Raw genomic sequence first — 26,020 nt, 5'->3', positions numbered from 1 at the left:
GAGTGCAGGCCAAACTGATATATATATATATATATATATATATATATATATATATATATATATATATATATATATATATATATATATATATATATATATATATATATATATATATATATATGAAGAAGGAAGCAATAGGGGGAGAAGAGTTTCACACACTCCCAAGGAGGAAGTTGTAGAGGAAAGGGTGTTGTGAATGTTGGTCATGTCATAGATATATTTATTTATGCATGTTTCTGTGTGTGTTTTTCTTTTCTGGATAAATAAGTCTTGAGACTCTCTGCTTATTTTTTTTTTAACTGACTTTGAAATGTTCTTTTTTATTTGGGTTTGTTTTAGTATACACTGAATTTCCTTTCTTCTTGGGGAACCAGTCAGTGCCTGCTGCAGTGTGTAGGTGGAGCTAGAAGAAATGCAAAGGACTGATTGGTTGAACAACAGCAATTTAAAAAAAAAAAAAAGGACCACCTAGAGTGAATTGCTGTCTATAATTCTTTACATGGAACCAGGTGCAGAACTGGAGCTTATCTGTTCTTTCTACCATTGTTGCATCATGTAGAAATCATTTCAGTACCACACAAGATCTAGAACGGAGGTACTTTAGCACATATTGTGCTGCTTCATCACCTTCATTAAAACAGATTTACCTGGCCTGCAAAACTGTAATGCCATGATGAATACATAGCTTTGTGGGCCGTTAGAGATTGAACTGAGGACTGTATATAGAAATACAGAGCAGTTCTTCAGACAGGTTTTGTTTGTATGAGACAGAAGGTGGCTGCTTCTCTGTCTGTTCAGACTCTTGTTGTCAAGTTCACTTCATTCTTATGTTGTCACTGGAGCATTCTCTCTCTTTCTCTTCCTCTCCCTCTCTCTCTCTCTCTCTCTCTCTCTCTCTGCTGGAGAGGGGCTCCGTGGTGCTGACTGCTCAGTCTGTAGTTTCATTAGAGATCCAGCCATCTGCACTGGCAGGCCACAGTAACTGAGGCCCAGCAGAGCTTCCATCAGAGCCAGAACAGCCCGTGTGACCACTCGTTTGCCTCTCTGTGGACAGCAGGGGAGGGGTCAGGGGTCAACGCCACAAGAGAACGAGTGCACCGAGGGATGAAAGAGGATTTAATACTCAAAAAGGGAGTGTGTGTGTGCATTTGTGTGTTTGCATAGTTATTAAGTGGTGATTCCCCTCCATGTGCTTTTTCATGTTTTGCATTCCTGTTTCACCTTTCCTCTGTTCTGATCTTTACAGGGCTTCCCACCATTTTCCATGTACAGCCAGTCTATTTTTTTATTTTTTCTACAATTTTTCCTAATTTTCTAAGATCCTACATCGTGTAGTCTCAGTTCTAGGCTCTTCCTACATCGCAAAATGATGATGAGGAAGAATAGCTACCGCTGGAGTTTGATAGAGCACAAGGGAGAGGGGGTGGGGTGAGTGAGTAGGGGAAGACTGGAGCGAGGGATGGATAAGGAGAAGGGGAATGAGCTGACAGGGATAGATAGACGGACAGCCCTCCAGATCTCACACCTGATCCCTTCCTCTGCCATAAATGCTGTCTCTTCCGACCAGTAAGATATAGTGTGCGTGTGTGTGTGTATACATGCTGGAAGGGAGGATATCTTTGGATCAGGTGCACATACACAGACAATATGGGGCCAGCACACACAGACTTCAGGAAGTATAGAAACTGTTGTATAATAACTCTCCTTTTCTTTAGTGTATGACTGTGTCTAAAGTGGATTCCCCAGGCATATGGTAGTGTTGCATGATTATTTCAGCATATTTCAGCATCTGATATATTGTTTGCTAATGATTGTAAATATTTATAGCTTCCTGACAGTGGGATAACAGCTAATAATTGCAAACAGTTTTGATGGTCCTGCCCACCCTGATTCATGCATGTTCATGAGTATTGTGATTTCATTCTTGTCAAACTTGCATAGTGCTGTATTCTTACGGACTCGATACTGAAAGGCTAGCGTCCAACACCGTTTGGCAAACACACATTAACAAACACTTAAAATGTAAAATCCTTGAATGACCTGGATGTGTACAATTCATAATGTTTGTTTTGATTAGGGCTGGGCAAAAATTCTATATCAATATATATCGCAATATAAAATGTTTCAATAACAGTATGGTTTTTAAACACATTTTCATTATTTCCATATACATTTACAACATCTATCACTGACTGACATTCATTACGGGGCACTGTTGTCAATTCAGTGCATTCAATTTAAAATGTAGAATAAAAAAGACATTAATATTGACAAAGCCAATAGGTTTATGTTTGATAGTGATGTTATGTTTTTTTGTTCTTGGACGTTTTTCTGTGGATTGTATACTGTTTGTATCGATATTGGAATTATATTGTTTTGACCAAAATGAAGAAATATATGATGTTAATTTTGCCCATATTGTCTAGCCCTATTTGATGTGAAAATAATGCATTTGAGATGCATGCAAGAAAATATGCCTCATGTTAGTAATAATATCTTGGTTTGTATTAATAATTCAAAACACTGAGCTGTTATAATTGACATATTTATTAGGCATTTATCGAGAAGGAGAATTATCCAACTCTTAAAGCTAAAGCCATTGAAACTGTAGCCAGTAAAAAAAAATCAACCAAACACTGTCATATAACCTGTACATTTATAATAATGTAAGTTACAGGAAATATTTATCCTAGTTTGAAATATATGAATTGCTGTCGTACTCTGTGTATGTTGCGGGGGACCTTGACTAATGTAATGACTGTTCTCATGGGGAATGGAGTAAAACTAAAAACACTTTTAAAATGATCAGCTATCCATCTTTCTGCACAGTGTGTGGATTATAGAACTATTTGAATTTTATAAATGCAAGAAAGTCAAGTCAATTTATGGATTATTGGTATTAGGTATTGGTTGGTATTATTAGGCTTGGGGACATAGTTATCAGTTCTGATTATTGACCCAGAAATTGCTTATGTGTACATCTTATGTGTATGGCGTTCAGTGTTGAGATGCTGTAGTGATTTGTTATTCAGTTTGGCAGCTCTTGCTGGAAATGGGGTTTTGTGTGTGTGTGCGCACGCGTGTGTGTGTATTGGATGAATGACTTTTCGATTGCTCTACTCTTACCAGAAGAGCCTGTAATCGGTTGTGCCCTCTCTTACAGGCAGGGTCAAACCTTTCAGCCACAAGGCACTGCAAGAGGACTCCTGCAGGGTGTGTGTGTGTGCTATTACAGTTTCTGCCTCTCCTTATGTCTTCCTTTCTGAGCTACTGTGCTGCAGGAGGGCAGCTTGACAGAATGTAGAAAATGTGGGGGACACATGAGAGGGATGAGAGAAGAATGGCATCTGATTCAGACTCATTTCTCTGAGCTTTGCCCTCTGTTGCATCATCTCTCTAATGGGTTACAGAGTGGAGAATAGTGTTCATGAGTGTGTGAGCATGTGTGAAAGAAGGGGACAATGGAATACCAAGTTTGGTCTAGGGGATTTGGGGATGTAATTGAATATAATTGATTATTGACCTGTAACTGAATTCCAGTAATTGCCGGGGTTGACAAAGAGAATTGAAGCAGTTACGGCCTTTTTAAATTTTGGCACCATATGCCATAATATGCTCATTTTTACCATAACAGAGCAGGTTTGTCAGATTGCGACATGCTGTCTGAGGAACACTCTAAGCGTTTTCCATGCAGCTTAGAATCCAGAACACACTGACCAAATGTTCTGAAACAAATCCCAAGGTTGTAATGTTTGCAGTTGTTTTTTTTTTTTTTCTACTTCCCCCAGTGTCTTGGGAAAGAAGAGATGAGCCAGATAAAGCAAATTAAAGTAAATTAAACAATGTTTGTTCTAGACTTTCTCAACACATGTTTGGTGTTAGTTTGGTTGAGTTTTCTTGGCTTTAAAGGAGTGTTGGCAGTCATAAAGGATTCTGACAGTTACAGCTGAAGATGTAATAGAGCTATTGGAAGAGAGAGATGGCATTCTAGAACAGTGTTGGGATAGGGGGAGAAGGTTTTAGAACAGGACAAATGGAGTAGAACATTCTAAACCACAGTGAATGGAGGTAACCATTCTAGAACAACATGAATGGAGAAGAAAGTCCCAATTAATCAAACACACATGTTCATTTTCACTAACCACTAACTTTTTTGTGTTTTGTTGCTGCCTGTGGGTTCAGTGTGCTCTGGCAAAGTGATTCATATGATTTATAACAATTACAGCAATTACAACTCACTGATGTTTACGACAAACCTGTTATTACTGTGAATTATTTATAATTACTGCCCAGCTTTAGTTTACACTTCGAAGTTCTTTATTGGTGACGGAGTGAAGCTGTACTCTCTGGAGGATACATTGCCTCAACATTCAGCACGAACATCCAACAAAATGTGTTTGCGCATATATATATATATATATATATATATATATATATATATATATATATATATATATATATATATATATATATATATATATATATATATACACACCTTTGCATTCTCTGTATGTGTAAAATGGGTATGTGTAATGGGTAAAACGGTGTGAGTGACAGCTCAGGAATGAGTTGTTCCCAGACATATTGGTTCTTCTCTTGTGGTTTCAGATTTGCACGTGTTGTTTCTCTCACTGTTTCTACTCCTGTTCTTATCAGAACAAACCTAGCATAAGCCTCTGCGAGCTGGAGTGTTACAGAAGATGTGCTTCTTCTCACAACAAACATGAGCTGTTCATTGCAGTGACAAAGTTCCTAATAAAGAACTGAACGCATTGCGCATCTTTGTCATCTTAATCTACTCGGCGTAGTTCAGAGACCCCTGTGGAATAAAGGCCTTTTCTCCTCTCCTTTGTTCTGTTTTCTCATCTCACCTCCCCTCATAGTTCTAGCCTGTTCTCCTGTCTTCGGTTCTCCTCAGCTTTCTTTCCAGTAAAACTCAGATATTAAGGTTCTGCTGATTTATCAAACTGGTGAAAATCCTCTAAAATTCCTGTGAACGTACTTGTTTTATAAATGAATAAACACATCTCCCTGATTTGCTGAATAAAGCTGTTGTATTTGCACTTATAATAGTTTATACTGGCCGGTTATATTGGTTGCTGGAATTTTATCTCTTTGAAGTCAATATCAGTGACACAGTTTTCATATCGATCAGACCCTGTTTCTCTTTCTTCTCCTTTCCTCTTCCCTGCTCTTTCCCCTCGTGTAGAGAAAGAGATGGATGCAGGCTCTCATTCCTCTCTTCATCACTCATTCTTATTCTCGTTGGCTCTGAGTGGAGAGAGAGGGCAGTGTGTGTGCCAGCAGGCCATCGATTAGAGTTGACCACAGGACACAACCACTCAGAGAGAATGAGACAGAGCGAAGGAGTGGGACGAGAGAGAGAGAGAGGGAGGAAACATTTGCGTTGATGCTGATGACTGGGATTTGTCTCTGACTCAGGTTGTGATTCATTTTGTTGAAGGATACATGGTACTTTTTCATAGTTTCCCTTCTTTCCTTCCTTTTCCCTCTCCCTCCTCTGTTCTTCTCTGTGAGAGTGGAGCTAGCTAGTACCCTGAAAGGAAGGGAAACTCATAGTAAGAGATTTTAAAGTAGTAGCATTTTCCTACTAAACCAAAAACCGAATTTTGTTGATAACACAAGACATGTTTGGTGTCTGAAATTTGCTTCTTTAGATTTTCAGTGGAGGCAGTATAACGTAGTCTAATGTAGCTAAGAAGTAATGGAATCTCATACTTCATCAGTTAACACCTTGCAAACTGCACATTAATCATCACACACTTGCCTTGAACCATGCGGAGCTGTTAAACAGTGTGTAATATACACTGTGTGACACACTGGTACAGAGTGCTCAACGATGATATCTTCAATACAGTAACTTCTTGGGGAAAATATCTTGGGTGCGATGTGGTTGGGTGTGACTGTTAACTGTGTTAAGCTCCAGGCAAATCAATTCTGATTGTGCCGTATGCCCGATTGTCTCAACTCTTACTCAGCTCATTCAAATTGTTCTTGATATAAAACTGTTTAATCATTCTGCCCTACTGTAATCTATAAAAAGAAGGCTGTGCTGAAAGTCTGTATCTGAAACTGCAGTGTGCTAACCGCTAGCCTCATAAATTTAGCGCAAACCTGAAGAACCTCATTGAAATGTTGTTCACAGGAGAAGAAAATAGCGCAAATGTGATTATTTTTACAACACTATCTCTAACCTTGTGAAAAGGATATAAAATAAACATCTCTCTCTCTCTCTCTCTCTCTCTCTCTCTCTCTCTCTCTCTCTCTCTCTCTCTGGGTGGTCTGGTAGTGGAAGGCTGTAGCTCTGCATTGTTTCAGTGTAATTGGCTGGGACAGCTCGTCCGCCCCACACTATTGTGTAGGACATGGTGAGGTTGGTGAGAGACAGGGCTACCGAGAGGTCAGTGGACTACATAAGTACCATGATCGGGAATGATCAAAGACAAACCAGAAGGGTGTTTATAAGCTTATAAACATAATGCATTTATAATTTGTAATAGTTTCACAGCTCTGAGCTGTTTAAGAAAACGCTAATTTTACATTTTTATTCTTCAGCTCTGTTCTCTTTGAGAGTGAAGAGAGCTAGCAAAGAACCTTCTAGAAGAGTTTTATTAGTTTGGCAAATATACACTGTTATGTCCCATTTTCTTACCCACATTTGTCACTGATTATCATGTTGGGTAATTAGGAGTCTGAAATATTTTGAAAATTCACCACCATGTTTGTGTGTGTGTTTTGGTGTTTTGGTACAGAGATAACCAGTAGTGTCAGGAAAACATGTTTAAACTCAGTTTTAAAGCTGAAATTGGTTAAAGCATTAACTGTTGGTTACTAATTTTAATTTTATTATTTGGTAATCAATAATCAATTGTAGGACAGATCGTAATTTACTAATTATTATTATTATATTAATCAGTTACCATAAAGTCTACTTACTGTAGGTAGTATTAGTTTTGCTCAAGGTGTTATACAATTATATACTTATTATACAATATGTTACACACTATATATCCGCTGACCTGTAATTTGATTGAACTGTGAGTTACTGTGGATTAGAGAATCTGCTGACTGCATGAATAAACTTTGTAGACACTCCTTATAATTAGTGAATTCAGCCACTCTAAGGTGCTCTCATTTCAGAGACGCTGCTTTTATAAAACACGGCCAAGCTCCATATTAATATCCTTTATTTCAGAGGAGATGATGGCAAAGTGGTAGAGCTAAAAGATGCATCCCTAATTGAAAGAGTGCAGTTTTCAAATCGTGAGAGCTGCAATATTAATTTCTAGCCTTCATTATAAAGAACAATGTCTTAAGCTTTAAATCAGGACATTTAGCTTTGATATGACAGACCAATCAGAGGGAGCCAAAGCTGGGGCTGTGCAAATTTCAACTCACCACAACTATACAAAGGCAGCTGTGGCTGTTTTTTTGTGTGTGTTTTCCCTAACATTTTCACTTCTTTTTTTTTTTTTAGTGTAGGAAGTTATGTTTGCTATATATACATATAATATATATATATATATATATATATATATATATATATATAAAACACACACTCACACACACGATTACCCTACCTCCTGACATGGCATGAACACAAACTTGTGTGGGAAACCACCACACGTCCCAGCATGCTGAAGTGGGGACCAGCTGTAACAGCCTCTGTTTTTAGGATTGATGATTTTCCCCAAATTGTATTTAAGCTGTGTGTGTGTGTATCCACAGGGATCCTCCTCCCTTTTCGTATCCAGCTGTTGGCAGATGCCACAAACGAGCAGGCCCTCATTTAGGTTGTTAATTAGCTAATGGAGACCTGTTGCTGGGCGACGGGTGTATTATTAGTTTAGCTGTATTAATACTCTCAGGACACGAATCGCCCCAGGGTGTTTGTGTTTGTGCGTGTGCACGCCTGTGTGTTTGTAGAATGGTAGAGATGGTGTGTGGATGGCTGTCCGCCGCTCTGGGTGCGTGTTCACAGCCCCCTAGTGCAATAGTGTGTGGGTGTGTGTATGTTCACTACCACAGGTGGGTTAAAGTCAGAAGACACATTTCGTTGCACATTGTACAATGATAAATAATTGCACATTTAATTTAATAAGTGTATATCTCACATTGGAATGAAACACAGTCACGTTTGTTGCTTTGTGCATGAAGTGACAACATCCTTTTTTCTTTTTCACTCAGCTTCTCTTTTTCTTTCTCACTTTCTGTCTTGCTCTCTTTTTTGTTCACTCTCTCTCTGCCCACACACATTTAACCTTTCTCCCTTTCATCATAATGTCTCAGTCATTCTCTCTCTCTCTCTCTCTGTTTCTCATGTGCGGTATTGTATGTGTGGCATTTCTTTATTCGTTGGTAATTGCCTAATCAATCGCTGTAGCTCATGACTCTGCTTTGTAATTCTAACTGACACAGGCTCTAATCAATCATGTACACTGTGTATTAACTCCTATATCCCTGCTATACTCTAGCTAATCAGTTTGATTGATCTTTTTATTGGCTACATTCTCATTCTACAGCCAGCAGCCCTGCTGTCCAACACCCCAGCTACTTAGCACGTACGGAGGGGTTGCTATAGCAACCCTTTGGATTGGTCTCCCCCTCTCTCTCTCTCTCTCTCTCTCTCTCTCTCTCTCTCTCTCCCTCACACACACACACACTGGACAGTTGAACTCGTGTTCACTACTCTCAAATCATTTCTCCATCAGTCGTACTGCTAGCTTAGCGTCGCAATCAACAAGATTGATTTGGTCCCTATTCTGCCCCCCTCGTTCACTATTTCATAATTTCCTCTCTGTCTCCCTCAGCGCTCCAACCTCAGAGAGAACGTGAGCGAGGGAGAGATTGAGGGAAAGGGAGACGGCCCTGAGAAATAAGGAAATTCAGGCAAAAAATGAAGCCATTTTATTCAAAAAAGTGGAGAGAGATTTAATAGAGAGATAAAATTTGATAAACTCTAATGCCCCTTATCAAGACATTGTGTCTAAATACAGCAATACTGTGCTGTATTTAAAACAACAACCACAAACCCTAATATTACAGTATCACAAAAGTTTCTATGATTCGCTGACTTGAATATGGTGTTATAAATATCATTAATTGTAATAATAATAATTTTCCAGCTTATTCCAAACTGAAAAACTGAAACTGAACTAAACTTAAACTTGAAAATAGAAAGCTGCTAACTTCCTCAAATGAGAGTGGGAATATACAGTTCTTAGTGCTACATTAACACTTGGTGTACATGTTCAAGAAAATGTGGCTGCCACCTGTGTGTACGTGAATTGGCTTCTTCCTGTGTGTTTTTGCCGTCTCCTTCCTGTCCACCCTAATAGATCTCACGTGTGTGTGTGTGTGTGAGAGAGACTTGCTCTCCTGTCTTTGATCATATACTCTGTCTGGCCTGAATAGGAGTGGATGTTGTTATCATTCACCTTCTTCTTGTTCTGATTGGCTCACTGTAAGGTAAAATGCCACTGAATTCTAGCCATATTTCACTTCCTGTCAACAGTTTCTTCAGATCTTTAACATTATATTGGTGAAGGCACCAAATATGGCACTGACACTTCATTTAGCTTGTACACACATTCTATATAGAATATGTCTGATTAACATTTATGGTTTGCTTTGGTTTTAATAATCGATAACAACAATGTGATATTTCCACACGTTGGTAGGTGGATTGGCTTCTCAAAAAAATGTGTCCCTAGGTGTGAATGTGTGAGCCCCCTCCAGGATGTGTTCCCGCCTTGTGCCCAGTGATTCCGATTAGACTCCAGACACACGGCGACCCTGAACTGGATAAGCGTTTACAGATAAATGAATAATTAAATTATGTGATTATGTATATTATTTGTTGAAGGCTATACAGAAACCACAAACAGGGTTATAAGTGATTACATAAAGCAAAGCTGAATTATGTATATTTTGTGGTTGCCACTGAATGAAATGTGCTTACAGGTTCAGGAGGAAAAAAACATGCCAAATTCTGGTGTCTGTGCTGAATGTTTTCCAACGGAGAGGTCTTCAAATCCCCTTCAGCTTTATTTTCTAAGGATGGACACAAACAGCAGAGTGGACTAATGCTTAATGTGTGGACTAACCATCTTCTATAAACACACAGACAACTGCAATCAAACATACCCCTGCTCGAAGAGACCTGAGCTAGACGACAACCCACACTGCACACACACTGCAGAAAGAGTGAATAAACTCTTATTAATTAATAAACTCTGCTAAGGGAATTGCTAGATCCTGTAGGCCAGTGTTTATATGATAGGAGGAGAAATATAAACTGGAATAAGAGTAGGATGGTGGGGCACCACTTTCTTTCTTTCTTCTTTTTTTTCCAAAAAAAAAAAATATATATATATATATAAAACTAAAAAATAAAACTAAAAAATATATATTATATAAAGAATGAGAGAAAGAAGAGGAAAGATATTACACGAATATGAAATGACAGACACAGCCCTCTTCACAGCTAATGTGTTAACTAACAGTGACAAGTGATTGCAGGCGCTGCCCTTTCTCTTAAACTAGAGGGAGAGAAAGAAAGAGACAGTGTTATAACTGCAGGTCAGCTGTTGTCATGTCTCGCTGACCCTTAACCCTGTACGTTATTCAAATGTAGGTCACTTCCGGTTTCACCCCAGCACTTCCTTCCAGATGCACTCCCAGACCCTTAAACTATGGCTAATTAATGAGTCTCCATAAGGAAACACACACACACACCAGAAGACCTCTGGAAGTCCTCTAGTTTTCAGCTTCCTATAGCTGGAGAATCTTACATTTTCTTTAGTGATCTTCCTCTGTTTTTCTCAGCTTTAGCCTTTCAGCTGTCCAGTGGCCCAGGGCAGGGTTTGGATGCAGTTGAAAGGCCGTTGGCGCTGTGGTCAGCTCCCTCTGGCCAGAAGTCATCCTCTTTACTAAAGCTGATTGGGTTGTGGAAACAGAGCAGTCAATGTGCTCACTTTACACTTAATCGGCTGCTGTCTGATTCTATTGTACTCTGTTCAACACGGATTTAAGCAATTACACTTTGTTCTTCCTTTCTCCTCTCTCTTACTTGCTCTCCCTCACGCTTACCCTATCTCTCTCAGCCTTCTTTTTTCTTGGTATCTCTCTCTCTCTCTCTCTCTCTCTCCTCTCTCTCATCACATTCACTTTCTCAAATTCAATGTAAGTATCATTTCGGTCTTCAGAATTGGGTTTAGAACATCACTCTAGGACTGTTTTCCCATCACTTGACCTGGACCTGAACCACAGTGCACCTCCCTACCCCACATTCCATCTGTCATTTCTTTGAGGATGCTGTGTGTGTGTTTTCAGTCTCACATTCCAGAGGATGACTGAATTAACCACTGTGAGAATGACTCTGATTTAACAGCTCTGTGTGTGTTCACTTCAGTTATGTCTTTGTAGTAACCGCAGAATTATGTAGCACTGTATAAAATGTAGCCCACTGTGCCCAGAGAGCCGGCTGGACAAACACTCACACACATGCACACACACACACACACTCGCACACAATATACACGCTGCGTCCAGGGGTCGGTGCCCTTTGTGTTACCGTGGCAACAGGCCAAACCGCAGCTAGAGCATCTGTTTCCCACCTGGTTGCCAGGCGACCACCCAGCTGTCAGCATGCCGCTCACGCCACATGCCACTATTCAGTATGCTAATCTGTCTGTCTGTGTGTGTGTGTATGTAAGAGAAATCATGCATGTGGCCTCACCTGTTCTCTGCCAGTGACTCAGGGCATGCTGTCGCTCTCTACACTGCCACTGCTGGCTTTGCCTCAGTGTGAATTTATTCAGTTCTCACACCTGCCTTGGTCTTTCCCCAGGGGTTCACACTCTATGTCAGTGTTTCTTATGCTAATTTCTTATGGTGTGTTTGAGAGAGAGAAAGAGACCCCTCCCCCCTCCCCACACTCTCCACACACAAATCTGGATCTCTCAGTAGTTCACACTGTATCCTGTTGGTCCCAGTGTAATTTGGAAATCCCACAGTCAGCCTTCTGGTCCAGCTGTGTGTGTGTGTGTCTGTAGAGTGAGGAGGGGCAAAGAACCAAAGATGGTTTTGCAGTTTGAGAAGCTTTTAATAACTTTCTTTTTCAATTCTAAAATTTCAGTTAAGAAACATAGTCACAGGTTTTTAATCTGGCTTTAATTTTGTTCTGAACATGAACATGTCCTGAGTCTGAATCCATAGTTTTAAAAGTGCTGCGTACTCTAGGTATTAACAGTACACTCTGCCTACCATGTCATCCATGTGATTTGGGCCGTGATTTGGTTTTCTCGGGGTAATTTGAGCACATTTTAAATGGTTGCAAACTTGTTGTGGTATTTACTGACAGTGCTAGAGCTGTGAGGTAGAAGGAGCCCTGAATTTTGTGTTTATATTAGTATTCAGACAGGTTTTTTTTTTCTATTTTTTCACGGTATTCAATTTATTTAGAAGCATGGTGTTCATGAGGAGCAATGCAATACGTATTTAGCAATAGATCAGGGCATTTTCACAAAATGAAGTTACTGAGAAAAATTATGAACATTTTAACCCTTTAACATTAATACACTGATTAGATTTGAATGATTATAAACATGGAGATGGGGAATAAATTGAGTAGAAACAATAATTCGTACATAAATGTGAGCCAAAATCTGTTAAAAGTAGACAGGTAATGAGAATCCCAGACATAAACTTTAGAACTGACAAGTGTTTTGAAAGCAGTGTTCAAACCAGTCAAAACCCTACATGAATAGACAGCTTCCATCAAGTTTAGACAAATCCCTCCTGCTCTGGTTCCCATACTCAGTGTAACCTGGTTGACAGTGTGGGGTGTTATGGAGATGTTGGGATAGGTGAGCCTGATTGTAACATAATTCTGACAACACTTCATGTCTGTCTGCTTCGGCAGTCTTGGATCATGATGGCATGCTCTGAAGTGTAAAGTAGCCAACTATATATGCATGAGAGCTGTATGGCTTTGTAGCGTATGTGATAATATACTGGCACTGAGTATTTTGTTGGGGTTTTGCTATTCAGTCTTTAAAACACTTTCTTCAGGTTTTGAAGACTGAGGAGGGAGCGCATACCTGTCTTCTTTCCTCCAATCCATGTATTATTATTTTTCAAATAATTTTTCTACCCAGCCAGCTTCGTCCATCTCTCTTGTTCTTTCTCACTCTCTCACTCTCTTTTGGCTCCTCAGGCTGCCTGTAGATTTGGTCCCAGTTTCACTCTTCACCTCTGGCCTGCTGCTCACACACTGCTGACTGTGTTTGGAGGGGCTTTGGCCAGTGTTTGTCTTTGGGGAGTCCCAATGAACTGCCGGACAAGTATAGAGGGCTTTGTTAGAGGTGTGTGTGTGTGTCTGTCTGTGTATGTGTTTGGGGCCTATTCTAGTGAAAGGGAATGTGAGAGAGGCATGTGGAATGTGTGCAAGGATTAGAAACTGGATGAGAACCAAAAACGAATAGCAGATTTTGTTGAATTTAAAAAAGAAAAAAACATGAACCAAATAAGTTAACTACAAAAACTTAAATGAGATTAGTTTAACTTCAATTTAAATGGTGAATGTTTCAGTAATTTGACTGCAGCTTTGATAATTTGGTCCTTTTGCGTAAAAAAATAAATTCAGAATAATTAATTTTAAACATTCAGATTTTTCTATGAAAATGAAATGGAATGAATATATCATCAGCTAGGCATGTGCATGGATGCTAATTTAACTGAGGCATCACTTTTCAAATCCTTAAATGGAAACTGTTCTAATGTGTTTACGAAGCCCAAGTCTCAATTAATGGATAAAAAAAGGGGAATGTGTCTCGTCCGATTATCTAGGCTTTATTCCTGCTCCATAGGTGGGTAATACCGAATTATTTTTGCTGTTTCAGGTTACTCAAGGTGGAAAAATCTAGTTTCAACAGCTCTAGTTTGCAAGTTTCTGAGTTTATGAGGTAATTTCCAACACTGAATAAAATTTTCAGACAAGTTAAACTTCAGCTATTTACAAATGTTTTTTTTCCCTCTCAGACATACCAGTTCCAATGGAGATGCAGAGCTTCTGAATATAAACAAACCAGAGAGAACAGCAGTTTAAATTTGTATAACATGTTACATGTAGCAACTGCAAAGCACAAGTGACTTGCCAATGGTGCCTTATTAAATTATGCAAACATAATTTCTTTACGTTTTTAGGTAATGCTATAAAGTAATAGGTGAACATGGATTAAGAGTCATACAGTCAAGGCCTATATATGGAGAAATGAAATGACTGAAACCCTTTTTTTGGTATATTAAACTTTTTCACTCAGTTTTCTGAGTTGTCTGGGATCATTTTTTATTTTGTGGGTATTTCAATAATTGTGAAGAACTGCAGTTTTATCTGGTTTGTTTATGTTCAGAAGCTCTCAGTCTTTTAAGGTGGAACATTTGGAACATTTGAGGGGGAACAAAACAACTCTGTATGTGTTTAAAACTGAACTTGTCTGTAAGTTTTATTCACTGATTGAAGACATTTATTTGTAACTTGAGTTGTTTAGTTTCGGGGTTTTTTTTTTTTTTTGGGTCTTTTTACTTTCAGCCTTCTGCAAAATTTGAAAATGTTTCCACCTTAAGTGATCTGAAACACCACAAATAAGTCAATATTACCCATCTATGGAGCAGGGACAGCAGGAATACATTTTTTAAGCTATTTATACAGCAAGGTCAGCATGGTGTTGGCTTCTGGGTGTGGCTAAGTATTTCACTGCAATCCAACAACAATTTAACATCTCTCACACACACACACACACACACACACACATTTCTTGCTCTCCTGAAGATTGTTAGTGTATTCCATGCTGTTATTTTCTCTGTGGAGACCTTTCGGCTGGGCCCCCAGGGGGTCACCATTAGTGTTCATATCCATTTACACACAGTCTCTTCTGTTGGAGCGCATAGCATAAGGTCAGTTTCTCTGGGGTTAAGTCAGAATGATGGTATTCATTGAAGCAATTCTCAAATGTAATAAGTTTTGTATTGAGTGGAGATTCTCCCATGGCCTAACTAATGTAAGAACTATGGTTGCATGTGAATTAGAATTTTTTTCATTAATGCGTTATGCATTTCAACAATAAATTTAAATATTGTTAAAGGCTGCAAGGTCAGATTGAAATGACCTCACATGCACAGTGCTGAAGTGTTAGAATTGCAGGAATGTAGTGCTTCACTGTGCTAGCCCTCACTATTAAAGAGAGAATAACTTGGCTGTTTGGCCAAATGGGCAGTTTCAAAATGCGCACACACACACTGCTCCAAGACTACTGAGTGCTGAGCTATTAGTGCGTAAAAAGTCATGAAATGGTTAGTGTAGAACATTTGGAAGCTATAGTGGCTACAATCATAAAAAACCTGCATGACCTTTAGAAGCTTTTAATAACATTTAAATAAACGTTTATTGGTTTTTAAGGAATATATGTTTTAAAATACATTTTTAAGTTTAGTATCCTATCTAGAGAATGTCTGTTCCTATGAACCATCTGTTCAGTAGTTTATTTAAATCATGGTATCACTTCTCTTATTGTCATTGTGATATATCCAGCAGCTTGGTCAAGTATCATATTTTCTGCCCATATTGTGCAGACTAGTAGCCACAGGGGCAAGAGAAATGAAGAGAGTGAAAAGCACAGGGGGAGGCATCTCTCGTAGCTTTTGGAGACTGGTGGGACAGCTGGTGTTACACAGACTCTTCAGATCACATTTCCACTAGGGGCCAAATAAAGTGAACCCTTGCAATTCTCACAATTGATGGATTAGTTGTGTATGTGCGTGAGTATGTGTATCTGTGAAGTAGTTGGTGTTCCATTTCAAAGGGTAGCTGTAATTGCACTATGCACAAAATGCAAGCTGTGTTTAGTCAGTGTTATGACTGGTCAAATATTTTATTGTTGTTTGTCTGGAAAGAGCCCAAAAATGCTGCATGTCTCTCTGACTTGTCTGCCTATTTTTACATACACACACACACACAGTCAGTCTCTCTCTCTCTCTCTCTCTCTCTCTCTCTCTCTCTCTCTCTCTCTCTCTCTCATATGCTGGGTTTGCTGCTGTGTAGGTCTTGGTAGATTTTGGGCTGTGGGTTTGCAGTTGCCAGAGAATATTGTGTTTGTGTGTGTAATTATGGGTCAGAATGACAGTACTCAGGAGCCAGCATTGTTTTGGTTTCTTTCTTGTATTGTGTTGAGACTTGGTCTGGATCTATAATGCACTATAATGGCTTTCAAAAAGGATGCACTGATTCGGAGATACAGAGCCAGTGTTTATATCTGATATTTTCTTTGTAGAGTGCTGTGCAAAATCAAAGGCAGTCTAAGATGGACACAGCTATCTATGTGAGCTCTAGGCATTTATTTAAATAACTACACCCTGAGAACTTTTGCTTCATTAACAGCCCTAATTATAACAACCATAATATATTTCTAAACTTCTATAAAATTCTAAATTTCTAAAAAAAAAAAAAAGTAATTGAAATAATTTCTGCCTTTGCACTCCACCTTAAGTGTGGGTGATGATGATACTCTGTACTGTGTTGCAGAGCACTCCTCGTGACACCTTTTGTACCAGAGTATAATGTCCACTAGCTCTTTTTTCTTGCTGCATTCCACCACGCTGCATGGGTCTCCTTGCCACGTGGTTGTTTCTCTGCCATAATTAAGAGCTAAATAAACAGCAGAGCAGAGCAGTTTTCATCTACAGAGCCCCTTGCAGTAAAGACATACTACTGTAAAAAATAGAAACTTTTATTTACTTAGTCTAATTACGTGAAGCTGAAATACTGTTATTAACACAAAAATACAAAAAAGTATACATTATTTATTAGTATTTGTGTGAATTAAAAATGGTATTTCAGCATCACTTGAGCGGTTGGCTCTTCCAAGGTAAAACATATACACAAAAAAATATCAAAGCATTGGTCAGATCTCCACTTCGGCCCGATGCTGATAAATAGTATTTGCTCATTTGAAATTTCCAGGTCACTATGTTATTTACATACCTTTTGTGCATCCTCAGCTATCTCTGAAAAAGCTGTGTGTATTTCATGCAGGTACATTAACCGGATGGTAGGTCGTGATTCCACTCCAGAGTAATATCTGGGGAAAAGTAAAGGAGGATATGAAATCTGTCACTGTTTAATTATGTCTGGATTCCTTGAGCAGTAATTTGAGGCATCAGTGGCTCTGTAATCAGCTAGCACTCCCTAAGGAAAGCTTATCAGTTCTTTGGTGATTACAGATTAAAGATCTGCTCTCTTTCCATATCAGCCACACTCAGAGTGTGTCTAACACACACACTTCCTGTGTTTGTTTTGTTTTGCTTTCTCTCGTGGCAATATGTGTGTGTGTGTGTGTGTGTGTGTATGGGCCTGAGAGGTGGACTTTGTTTGTGTAGACTGTCACCCTTGGTGTATTGGAGTACATTGTCTGTGCTAACACTGTTTGTGTTTTCCTGTGTTGATAAGGCTGTGTGTGTGGGGAGTTAGGTGCAGATGGTGTGTGCGTGTGTGGGGGGGGGGGGGGGTGCACAGTTTGGTGTGAACTGTAGGACAGGAAATGGTCAGTGAGGCCTCTGAGACTGTGACGTAAGGAGAAAAGTGAGCAGGAGTGTGGGTTTTGCTGAGTTGGTTTATCTGAGGTTTGTATGGGAAGAAAACACTCCAATTTGAGGAGTCAGGGTGTGTGTGTGTGTTTGCATTACTCAGAATTCATTTTAAAGCAGTGATTACTGACCAATACCAACCTGAAAGTGTTTTTGTTTGTATACTTAAAAATAATTCTATTAATTTTTAATTAAAGTAGGTATTTGGTGTATTTTTATTATTTTTTTCTTTAATTTTTTCCAGAATATCAGAATGATGCTAAACTAATTTGTCTGGAACAACAATCCCAGAGTATAAACTCACATAGAACCTTTGTAAATACATTTTGCGTTTGTATTGACTTTGCCAGGTATGTACATGAAAAACTCTATCAACACCAACATTTCAGAGTCAATACTAATATGCCACCTCTCTTAAGAATTTTGTTTATATGTTTATTATAGTTTATCTCTCTCTCTCTCTCTCTCTCTCTCTCGCGCTGATTCGGGCATTCCGTGCTCTAGCTGTGTTAGCGTGATTGATTTCTGGCTGTTTGTGAAATGAAACATAGCATCACTCTGCCACATCAACAGAAGCCATGCCCACTTACTATCAGCCAGAGCGTGTAATTACTTATATATACACACACATACACACAGAGTGATGGTAAGAGAATGTATTCTGATGAATGGAGAAGTACAGACAGAGCTAGCTCAATAGCAGAGTTTTCCGTGCCTGTTTATTAAAAGCTATAAGAGTGATGGATGTTTTTAATATGCTGGTGTCCTTTCTGTACTGTACCAACACAGGTATGTATCACACACTGTTCAGAATAAACAGCCTGGCAGTAGACTTACACTGAGCTTACTGCCCCCTACAGGTAGTGTACTCGGATCACTGTACTTTCATGGAATGGAATAGAATAAATCACCTGTTTCTGGCCTCTCCTGATTACACAGGACTTATAGAGTACAGGCAGAACATCATACTTACTAACATTAAATGCAAAATATGAAACCTTTAACACACTGATCTATACCAGTAAATGTCTTTATAAAGTGTGGCAGTGTGTAAAGATCAACTGACAGCAGTTCAGTTTGTATTGCAGTTTCAAAGTAATTGGATTTAGGATCAAATGTATATGCTTTAATTTAGCGTATAATATGTTTGTAATAAAGCTAATTAAACATATATTTTTAATTTTGCTTTTCACAAATAACTGTCCAAAACAAACAAACAAAAGCAAGACTGTTATTGTCACTTAACAGGTGATCCATCATAAGGGTCATGTGGGGAGTGAAGGCTGTTCCAAACCTCAACAAAACACTACTGTAACTGCAAATGTTCACGCTGCATCTAATAAAAAGGTGTCAGAACACAGAGTGCATTGCAGCATTCGATGCATGAGGCTATAAAGCCACAAACCATTTAAGACATCCTCTTATGGCACTGGCCTCTTTCAGCAGCATAATGCATGCTCCCACACTGCAAAAAAATTTCAGGAGTGATTCAATGAATATGACTGTTTTCAAGGTGTTGATTGACTTCCAGATTCCCCAGCTCTCAGTCTGCCAGAGCATTTTTGAGATCTACTGGACAAATCTGATTCATGGAGGCCTCCATTCACAGTATACAGGACTTGCTGCCAATGTCTTGGTGCCAGATACCACAGGATACCTTCTGAGGTTTCATGAAGCCCAGGCCTCAAAGGGTCAGGGCTGTTTTGGCTGAGAGAGGGGGACCTACACAGTATTAAGCAGGTGGTTTTAATGTTATGGCTGGTCAGTGTAATTTATTACTAATAGTTGTGGTTAATCATTATTTTTAGCCACTATTTCATCTGTGACCAGGCCGTTCTCTCTTGTTCCTCCTCTCCTCTTCATTAATTGTCTGAGAAACTTTTCTTCCGTCTCTGATGATGTGTCTGCACTCTCTGCACTTATTTAAATCAATTTGTACAATTACGTTCAGCCTGATTTCGTCCACTGACCTTTTGTTCTGACTGATTGACCCCTAGTAACCTTTCTTAACAGGCAGGAAAAGGTCATGGCATATTTTTGGCGTTGCTTGAGTGAGATTTCAGTAACATCTCCTACATTCCATTGATGATGAAATTAGTGTGTTTGTGTGAGTCCAGAAAAGGAGACGGAGTGTTTTGGTTAGAGCTCTGTGACCGTCTGCTATGTATTTCCTGTGTGTTTTTGTATTAGGGTCTTACATCCTTGTTGCTGCATTTTTAGGACATCATATGACTGAGTACAGTGAAGAGTCAGTGATTTCTAAGAAGCAGGGATTGAGGGATAAAGAGAGAAAAATGCAAGAGAGTTAAGACTAATACAATTGAGAGATAAAGAACACATGATCAGATTTAAAATGAACAGTCGTCATATTTATAAATGAGTGAAAGCTGTGCGCGCGTGTGCGTGCGTGCGTCTGCTCTAGCTTTATTGATTCCTATGCTGAGCCCATAATCGAGCCGCTCTTGTCTGTCTGACAGTTGAGTGTCTATCTGCTTTGTTTGATTCAATTAGGGCCTAATGTTGCTAATCCTCCTCTTACACACACACACACACACACACACACACACACCACTGAGACAGCCACAAAGATTCACATTCTAAACATGAGGGATTTCAGCAAGTCAATGGAGATGGGTTGTAGTGGGCTTTCTTTTCCTCCTTTTTTGTTTGGCTCTTCAGAGAAGGGGGTGGGGGGGGGGGTACAGGATGGCCAAGGGCTTCAGAAAGAGCAAGGGTATTCTGTTTTTTCGGCTTAGTAACACTAGATGGGATGAGTAGCACAATGAAATGTAATGGTACTGTGGTAAATGATGCTAGATTGTATCTCAATATGCGTTTCTGACTATCATAGATAACAAATCCACTGTCGGGGAAACTGACCAAGTCCATAATTTAGTCCAGTCTGGCTACACTGAGTGTAATATATTATGGAAAAGTTGAATAGTAGCTATAGTGTATTTGTATTTTTAAGTGAGGCACTATTATACAGCATGATGCATATTGTATAGCAGGGAGTCTGTAATTGTGCCATGTTGCTAAGGCAGTAGCCGTAGCTAAAGTAGTTGTGCAGCATGTTCAGTTCCTATGTTTTTTCTTAAAGGCAGTCACATTTTTCATTGTCAGATAATGAAAGTGGATATTATGTATATTGCTTTCTTTTGTAAATCAAGAGACTCTTTTTACATGATATTGCTGTTGTAAGAAAGTAAGTCTTGTATATGCAAATTGGTTACCTAAAGGTACTGTAAGAGATGAGGAAGTACAGGTTTGTATAGAAGTGGGAAATTACCGCTTTAACATTGAACAATCTCATTTCTCTGTATAATCTGAACACAATTTCCGTCTTTTCTCTCATTTAGAAAAGTTCAAACAATAAAGATAATCAGTTTTTCAAATGTTATATTACAGTGACCGCCAAAACCAGAGACAGTGATGATGAGTGAATGTACCTTGCCTGCTCTGTTATTGTGTTTCAGGGTGTTTGAAAGGTTTTTATCTCTTTCTCTCCTCAGATCCTGATTAACTCAGTGAGTTTGCACAGGCCGGCGCTGCTCTATGAGAACGTTGTGGTGGGAGACGGCAGCCCCATTCTGAGAGACCTGCTCTTTAGCCCTGACCAGCAGTTCATCTACACCCTGACTGAGAAACAGGTACGCTTACTGATGCAAAAACACTGGACGCTGTATATATTTAGTTTTTTATAATTTGTTTTGTAAATTAATGTAAGCATCCATCATCTATTATAGAACAAATGTAAAAGAGTGATAACTGGTTAACATTAAAAAAAAAAAAGGGTTCTCTTTCTCTCTATCACTCACACACATTTAAAAGAAAAAAAAAAGCTGTGCCAAACTCATTAGCATAGTTGACCTGATAAACTGTCACACACACACACACACACACACACACACATCATTTCTATTTACCACATCCAAACACACACTATGCAACGTCTTCTGCCTCCTCAATCTATAGCAGACTACACTGAAACCTTTGAGTGTCACTCTGCTGTCTGCAAGTGTTAGTGTTAGACACCACTGCTCATCAATTAATTGCCAGTCAAATTGTCTTTACAGCTATGTGTCCTTTCAGACCCACAGTGTTGTTGTAATCTCAGTGTTTGTAACCCCTTTCAGTCTTCAGGAACACACAGGTGGTTTGTATTTTGCTCTGTCCTAAAAATTCTAATAATAAAATATCAGTTATTAATCTTCTTTACGGGTACATGCATTCATTCGTTCATCTTCTTTAATTGTTTCATCCTGATCTTTCAAATTTGTTTTCTCCAGCCATCTTCAGATAGCACACTATGTGAGTTCTAAAGTGCTGACAAAGCCAGAGTGTTCTCAGAAGAACCTGGATGTTATTTAATGTAATAGCAGGTGTTGAAATGTCATAATGCTGATACATATTCCCAGCTGTTAAAATTCACCTCTGCCTACAATTCACATGAACTTTGGTCTGTGGTTGGTTATTTGGATCCTACTTGGCTGTTGTTGCTGTCAAAAATGAGCCTTCTATTTAAAAAAAAAAAAAAAAAAAAAAAAAAATATATATATATATATAAAACTAGTCAAATGTTTGGACACATCTCATTAGTCATTGGAATAGGGCTATTCACTGTATAGAACTTTGTACCCATCCCTACCTCTGTACAACACAAGTTATGGTCTCAAACACATTAAGAAAGCGAGCAGATTTACAAATTAACTCATGACGAGGCCACATCTGTTCACTGAAAACCATTCCAGGTGACCGCCTTGTGAAGCTGTTTGAGAGAAGGCCAAGAGTGAGCAAAGCTGTCATCAAAGCAAAAGATGGCTGCTTTGAAAAATCTAAAGTATAAAACATATTCTGATTTGTTTAACACTTTTCTGTTCACTACATAATTCCATGTGTGTTCCTTCATAGTTTTAATGTCTTCTGTATTCATATTCATTTCCAATGTAGAAAATAATAAACAAAGAAAACCATTGAATGAGATGATGTCCAAACTTGTGACTGGTACTGTACGTTCACAACATGGGGAAAATGTCCCAAATCCAAGGAAACCCTCCCTCAGTGGGCGTGTCCAAACATTTGAGTGGTACTGTTGGTACTTTGTATGAAAATTCAAACAAAATCTTAATATAATCTTGGCCGTTCTTTTAATCCATTCAATGGATACTGTTTTAAAACTTCAGTGACGAGATGACAGTGGTGTTAAAGCATTAAGTGTCACTGACTGGGTCAGAGCAAAAATGTACTGTCCAGGAGGCCCCGAGGACCACTTTCCTGAACCACAGCATTAAGGTGTCATCTGACATGCATTTAATGACCATTTGTTTTAAGCAAAGAAACAATTCAATGTTGGAAACACTTACCCTCTCATGAACTGGCCACGTACTATCACTTGCACACACACTGTGGGGACTGTGATTATGATGTAATTATATTGAAGTGTGCGCACAAACATGGGGTATGTTTGTGCGCACACTTCAATATAATTACATCATAATCTAGTCACAGCATCAAAAATGTTTGTTAAATTTACGTCATCAGATAATTTTTTTTAAAATTCAGTATCCATATCAGTTTGTTTCCTATGGGTTTTGGTTTTGATGTAGCTCTTTTGTAGGTCTGTTGAAATTCACCTGTCACTACAGTTCACATGAACATTGGCCCGTGGTTGCTTGTTTAGCAGATAAGTCCAACCGCATTATTCTTTTAAATTAGATATTTATTGGCCACACTAAGCTGTAGAATGCAGACTCTCGGATGATGGCCAGAAGTCTGGCTTAGAAGACCCCACATATGCTAACACGCTAGGACTTTTTTTATTAGTTTCTTTGCTTCTCAGACTACTGTGTTTCAGAATCCTGCCTTTGTGTGTACATTTGCACATTCATTCTGATCTCACCCACTTGTCTATTTTTCGTTTTTTCTTCTATCGCCCCCTCCGCGTGCTTCGCTAATTGAACAGTATTAATATTCATTGCGTCCCTGTTGGCCTTTGCTCTATTTTTCTCCTCTTCCAATCAAAGGGGATCACACTGCAAACAAACGGCTCACTCGTGCCAGTATAGATGACATGGATGCCCAGAACACCCCCCCACACACACACACACCAATCTCATCTACACACATGGATGTAGGATGTTGAATTTGATGTTGTGTATCACACCCATCACATCCTCCTGTATTTTAGGGGTTTGTTCACACTCGGGCTCAGTCTGTGCAGCTCACATGTTAATGAGGTGATAAGTAGGTGATAATCGGTAGTATAGATGGAAACTGTATTATTTTTTTTCTCCACTGCTCTTATGTAGTTTAACACAGTTTGTGATCAGTGGGCTTCATGACTGATTTTTTTATTTTTTTGTGGGAGGGGGGGGCTAGGATTCAGTACATTCAAAATCTTTCACAAATTTTCACTCCCATTTCTCTCTCTTCTTTCTCTTCTCTCTCTCTCTCTCTCTCTCTCTCTCTATCACTCACACACATTAAAAAAAAACTGGAGCTGTGCCAAACTCATTAGCATAGTTGGCCTGATACACTGTCATTGTGTGCTCACACACACACTTCATTTGTATTTACCACATACAAACACACACTATGCACTGTCTACTGCTTCCTCAATCTATAGCAGACTACACTGAAATCTTTGAGTGTCACTCTGCTGTCTGCAAGTGTTAAAGTGTTAGACACCACTGCTCATCAATTAATTGCCAGTCACATTGTTATTTTTTTCCTTTACAGCTGTGTGTCCTTTCAGACCCACAGTGTTGAGTTGTTTTCTCACAGGATGGAAGAATGGATATAACCACCTGTGGTTAAATAAATAAAAAGAGGGAGGACTCTGACTTTGGAAAAGTGCTGTAGGTGTGTGGGCGTGGGCGGTTGGTTGCATTTTCTCTCTGAACAGCAGAGAAAGGAGAGTGCACTCTAAATGAGATTGAGCACTGATATGATGGGACACTACCAGTCTTATCAGTGCAAAGATACAACCTGATGGAATACACTCACTCACTCGCACACAAACACAGACTCTCACAAATCACACTTTGATATATTAGCCGCTTTTTATGGCTGATCATGAACATGCTTGCAGACATGTAAACACTAACTGTCTTTGGCTTACACACATGTATGCACACACACACACAAACACAACCACCCACACATGCACACACACTCTTGTAGTATTGTCTTTCTCAGCAGGAGACATGGTCATTGTCATGTTAATCTTAACAGACTTGGTAAGCTCTGGAGGACAGAAAAGCCAGATGGTAGATATATCCATGCAGAGGCCATTAAAAGCGCGCACACCAAGCCACACACAGCATATGTGCGGTCTGAACGCCAGTGCAGAGGTCTTGTTAACGTCATTTCTGTGTATTGACCCATTTAACAGCTTTCTTCCTCTTTTCCCTCCCCCCACCACTGTTCTTTACCACAGACAGAAAATGAGCAATTAATATTAATACCCGCCTCAAAATGACCAAAAAGTCTTCTGGAATTCTTTTCGTGGCGTAGATAAACAGCAGAAGATCAATAGACATTAGCTTCTATAAACGCTCCCTGTTTTCTCTTTCTTGGAGAGAAAATGATGGACTACTCTTGCAAGAATAAGAAAGCTCTGGATGGATGAGACAAAGAAAGAAACTCACTTTGTTCCTCCTCTTCTTTATTTCTCCCCAGTTTTCTCTTTATCTGCTTCTTTTTCCCCCTGCCTTTCTTTCATTGGGAGTATAATGGAAATGCCAGCGTTTGGAGTCGTGGAGCAGCTCGCTCCTCAAAAACTCCATTTAGAGAAGTGACAGAGTAATTTAGCACTGGCCTCCTGTTCTCCAGCAGTTAATTAAAAAGAGGCTGATAGGCTGTCTCCTCACAGCCCAGCCACAGTGCACTGCCCTGGGCCGGTCTGGCTCAGACTGGGGCCCCCCACGCCTGGAGCTCCAGGGCCCGGTTTGGGACGGAGCCGATTAGATTACTGCAAATCACTCCGAGTCTTGCAGTTCTGAAACCCATGCGAATCAAATGATACAGTGTGCATGAGATTCAATTTATTACATTAGATATCAGCTATCGATAGAAGGGTTTAAAACACCCAATTATGATAATGTGGAGAAGGGAGTCTCGTCAGATGAAGCACGTAATAGGATTTGTGCTTCTGAGCTACTCTCCTACCTGTGAGAAGTGGTCACGGATTTTCCATGGTCTGTTTTTCTTGTTTAGGTAATGTTTAACTGGCATTTGCAGCCAAAACAATGAGGGGAGGGCGAGGGGAGCTGTAGATGAGCTCATCTGGGCTTTGAGCTGGTTGACTGTAAGAAGTTATTAATGGATTGCTGTGATTCAACAAAAAATTATGTAA

General features: G+C 39.3%; 1 protein-coding gene across 1 annotated transcript in view; it reads left to right on the top strand.

Moving 5' to 3' along the window:
• plxna1b (plexin A1b) overlaps positions 1–26,020 on the top strand; it is a 172,264-nt gene that overhangs the window by 63,972 nt on the left and 82,272 nt on the right. Inside the window, exon 4 of the mRNA XM_066662771.1 lies at positions 21,177–21,314. Coding sequence (XP_066518868.1) covers positions 21,177–21,314 — 138 coding nt within the window. The remainder of the gene's footprint in view (positions 1–21,176; positions 21,315–26,020) is intronic.

This window comes from Hoplias malabaricus, chromosome 3 (genome assembly GCF_029633855.1).
Source record: "Hoplias malabaricus isolate fHopMal1 chromosome 3, fHopMal1.hap1, whole genome shotgun sequence".
NCBI lineage: Eukaryota > Metazoa > Chordata > Actinopteri > Characiformes > Erythrinidae > Hoplias > Hoplias malabaricus.
The sequence above is the reverse complement of the archived record's forward strand: the minus strand, read 5'-3'. Positions and strand labels throughout refer to the sequence as shown.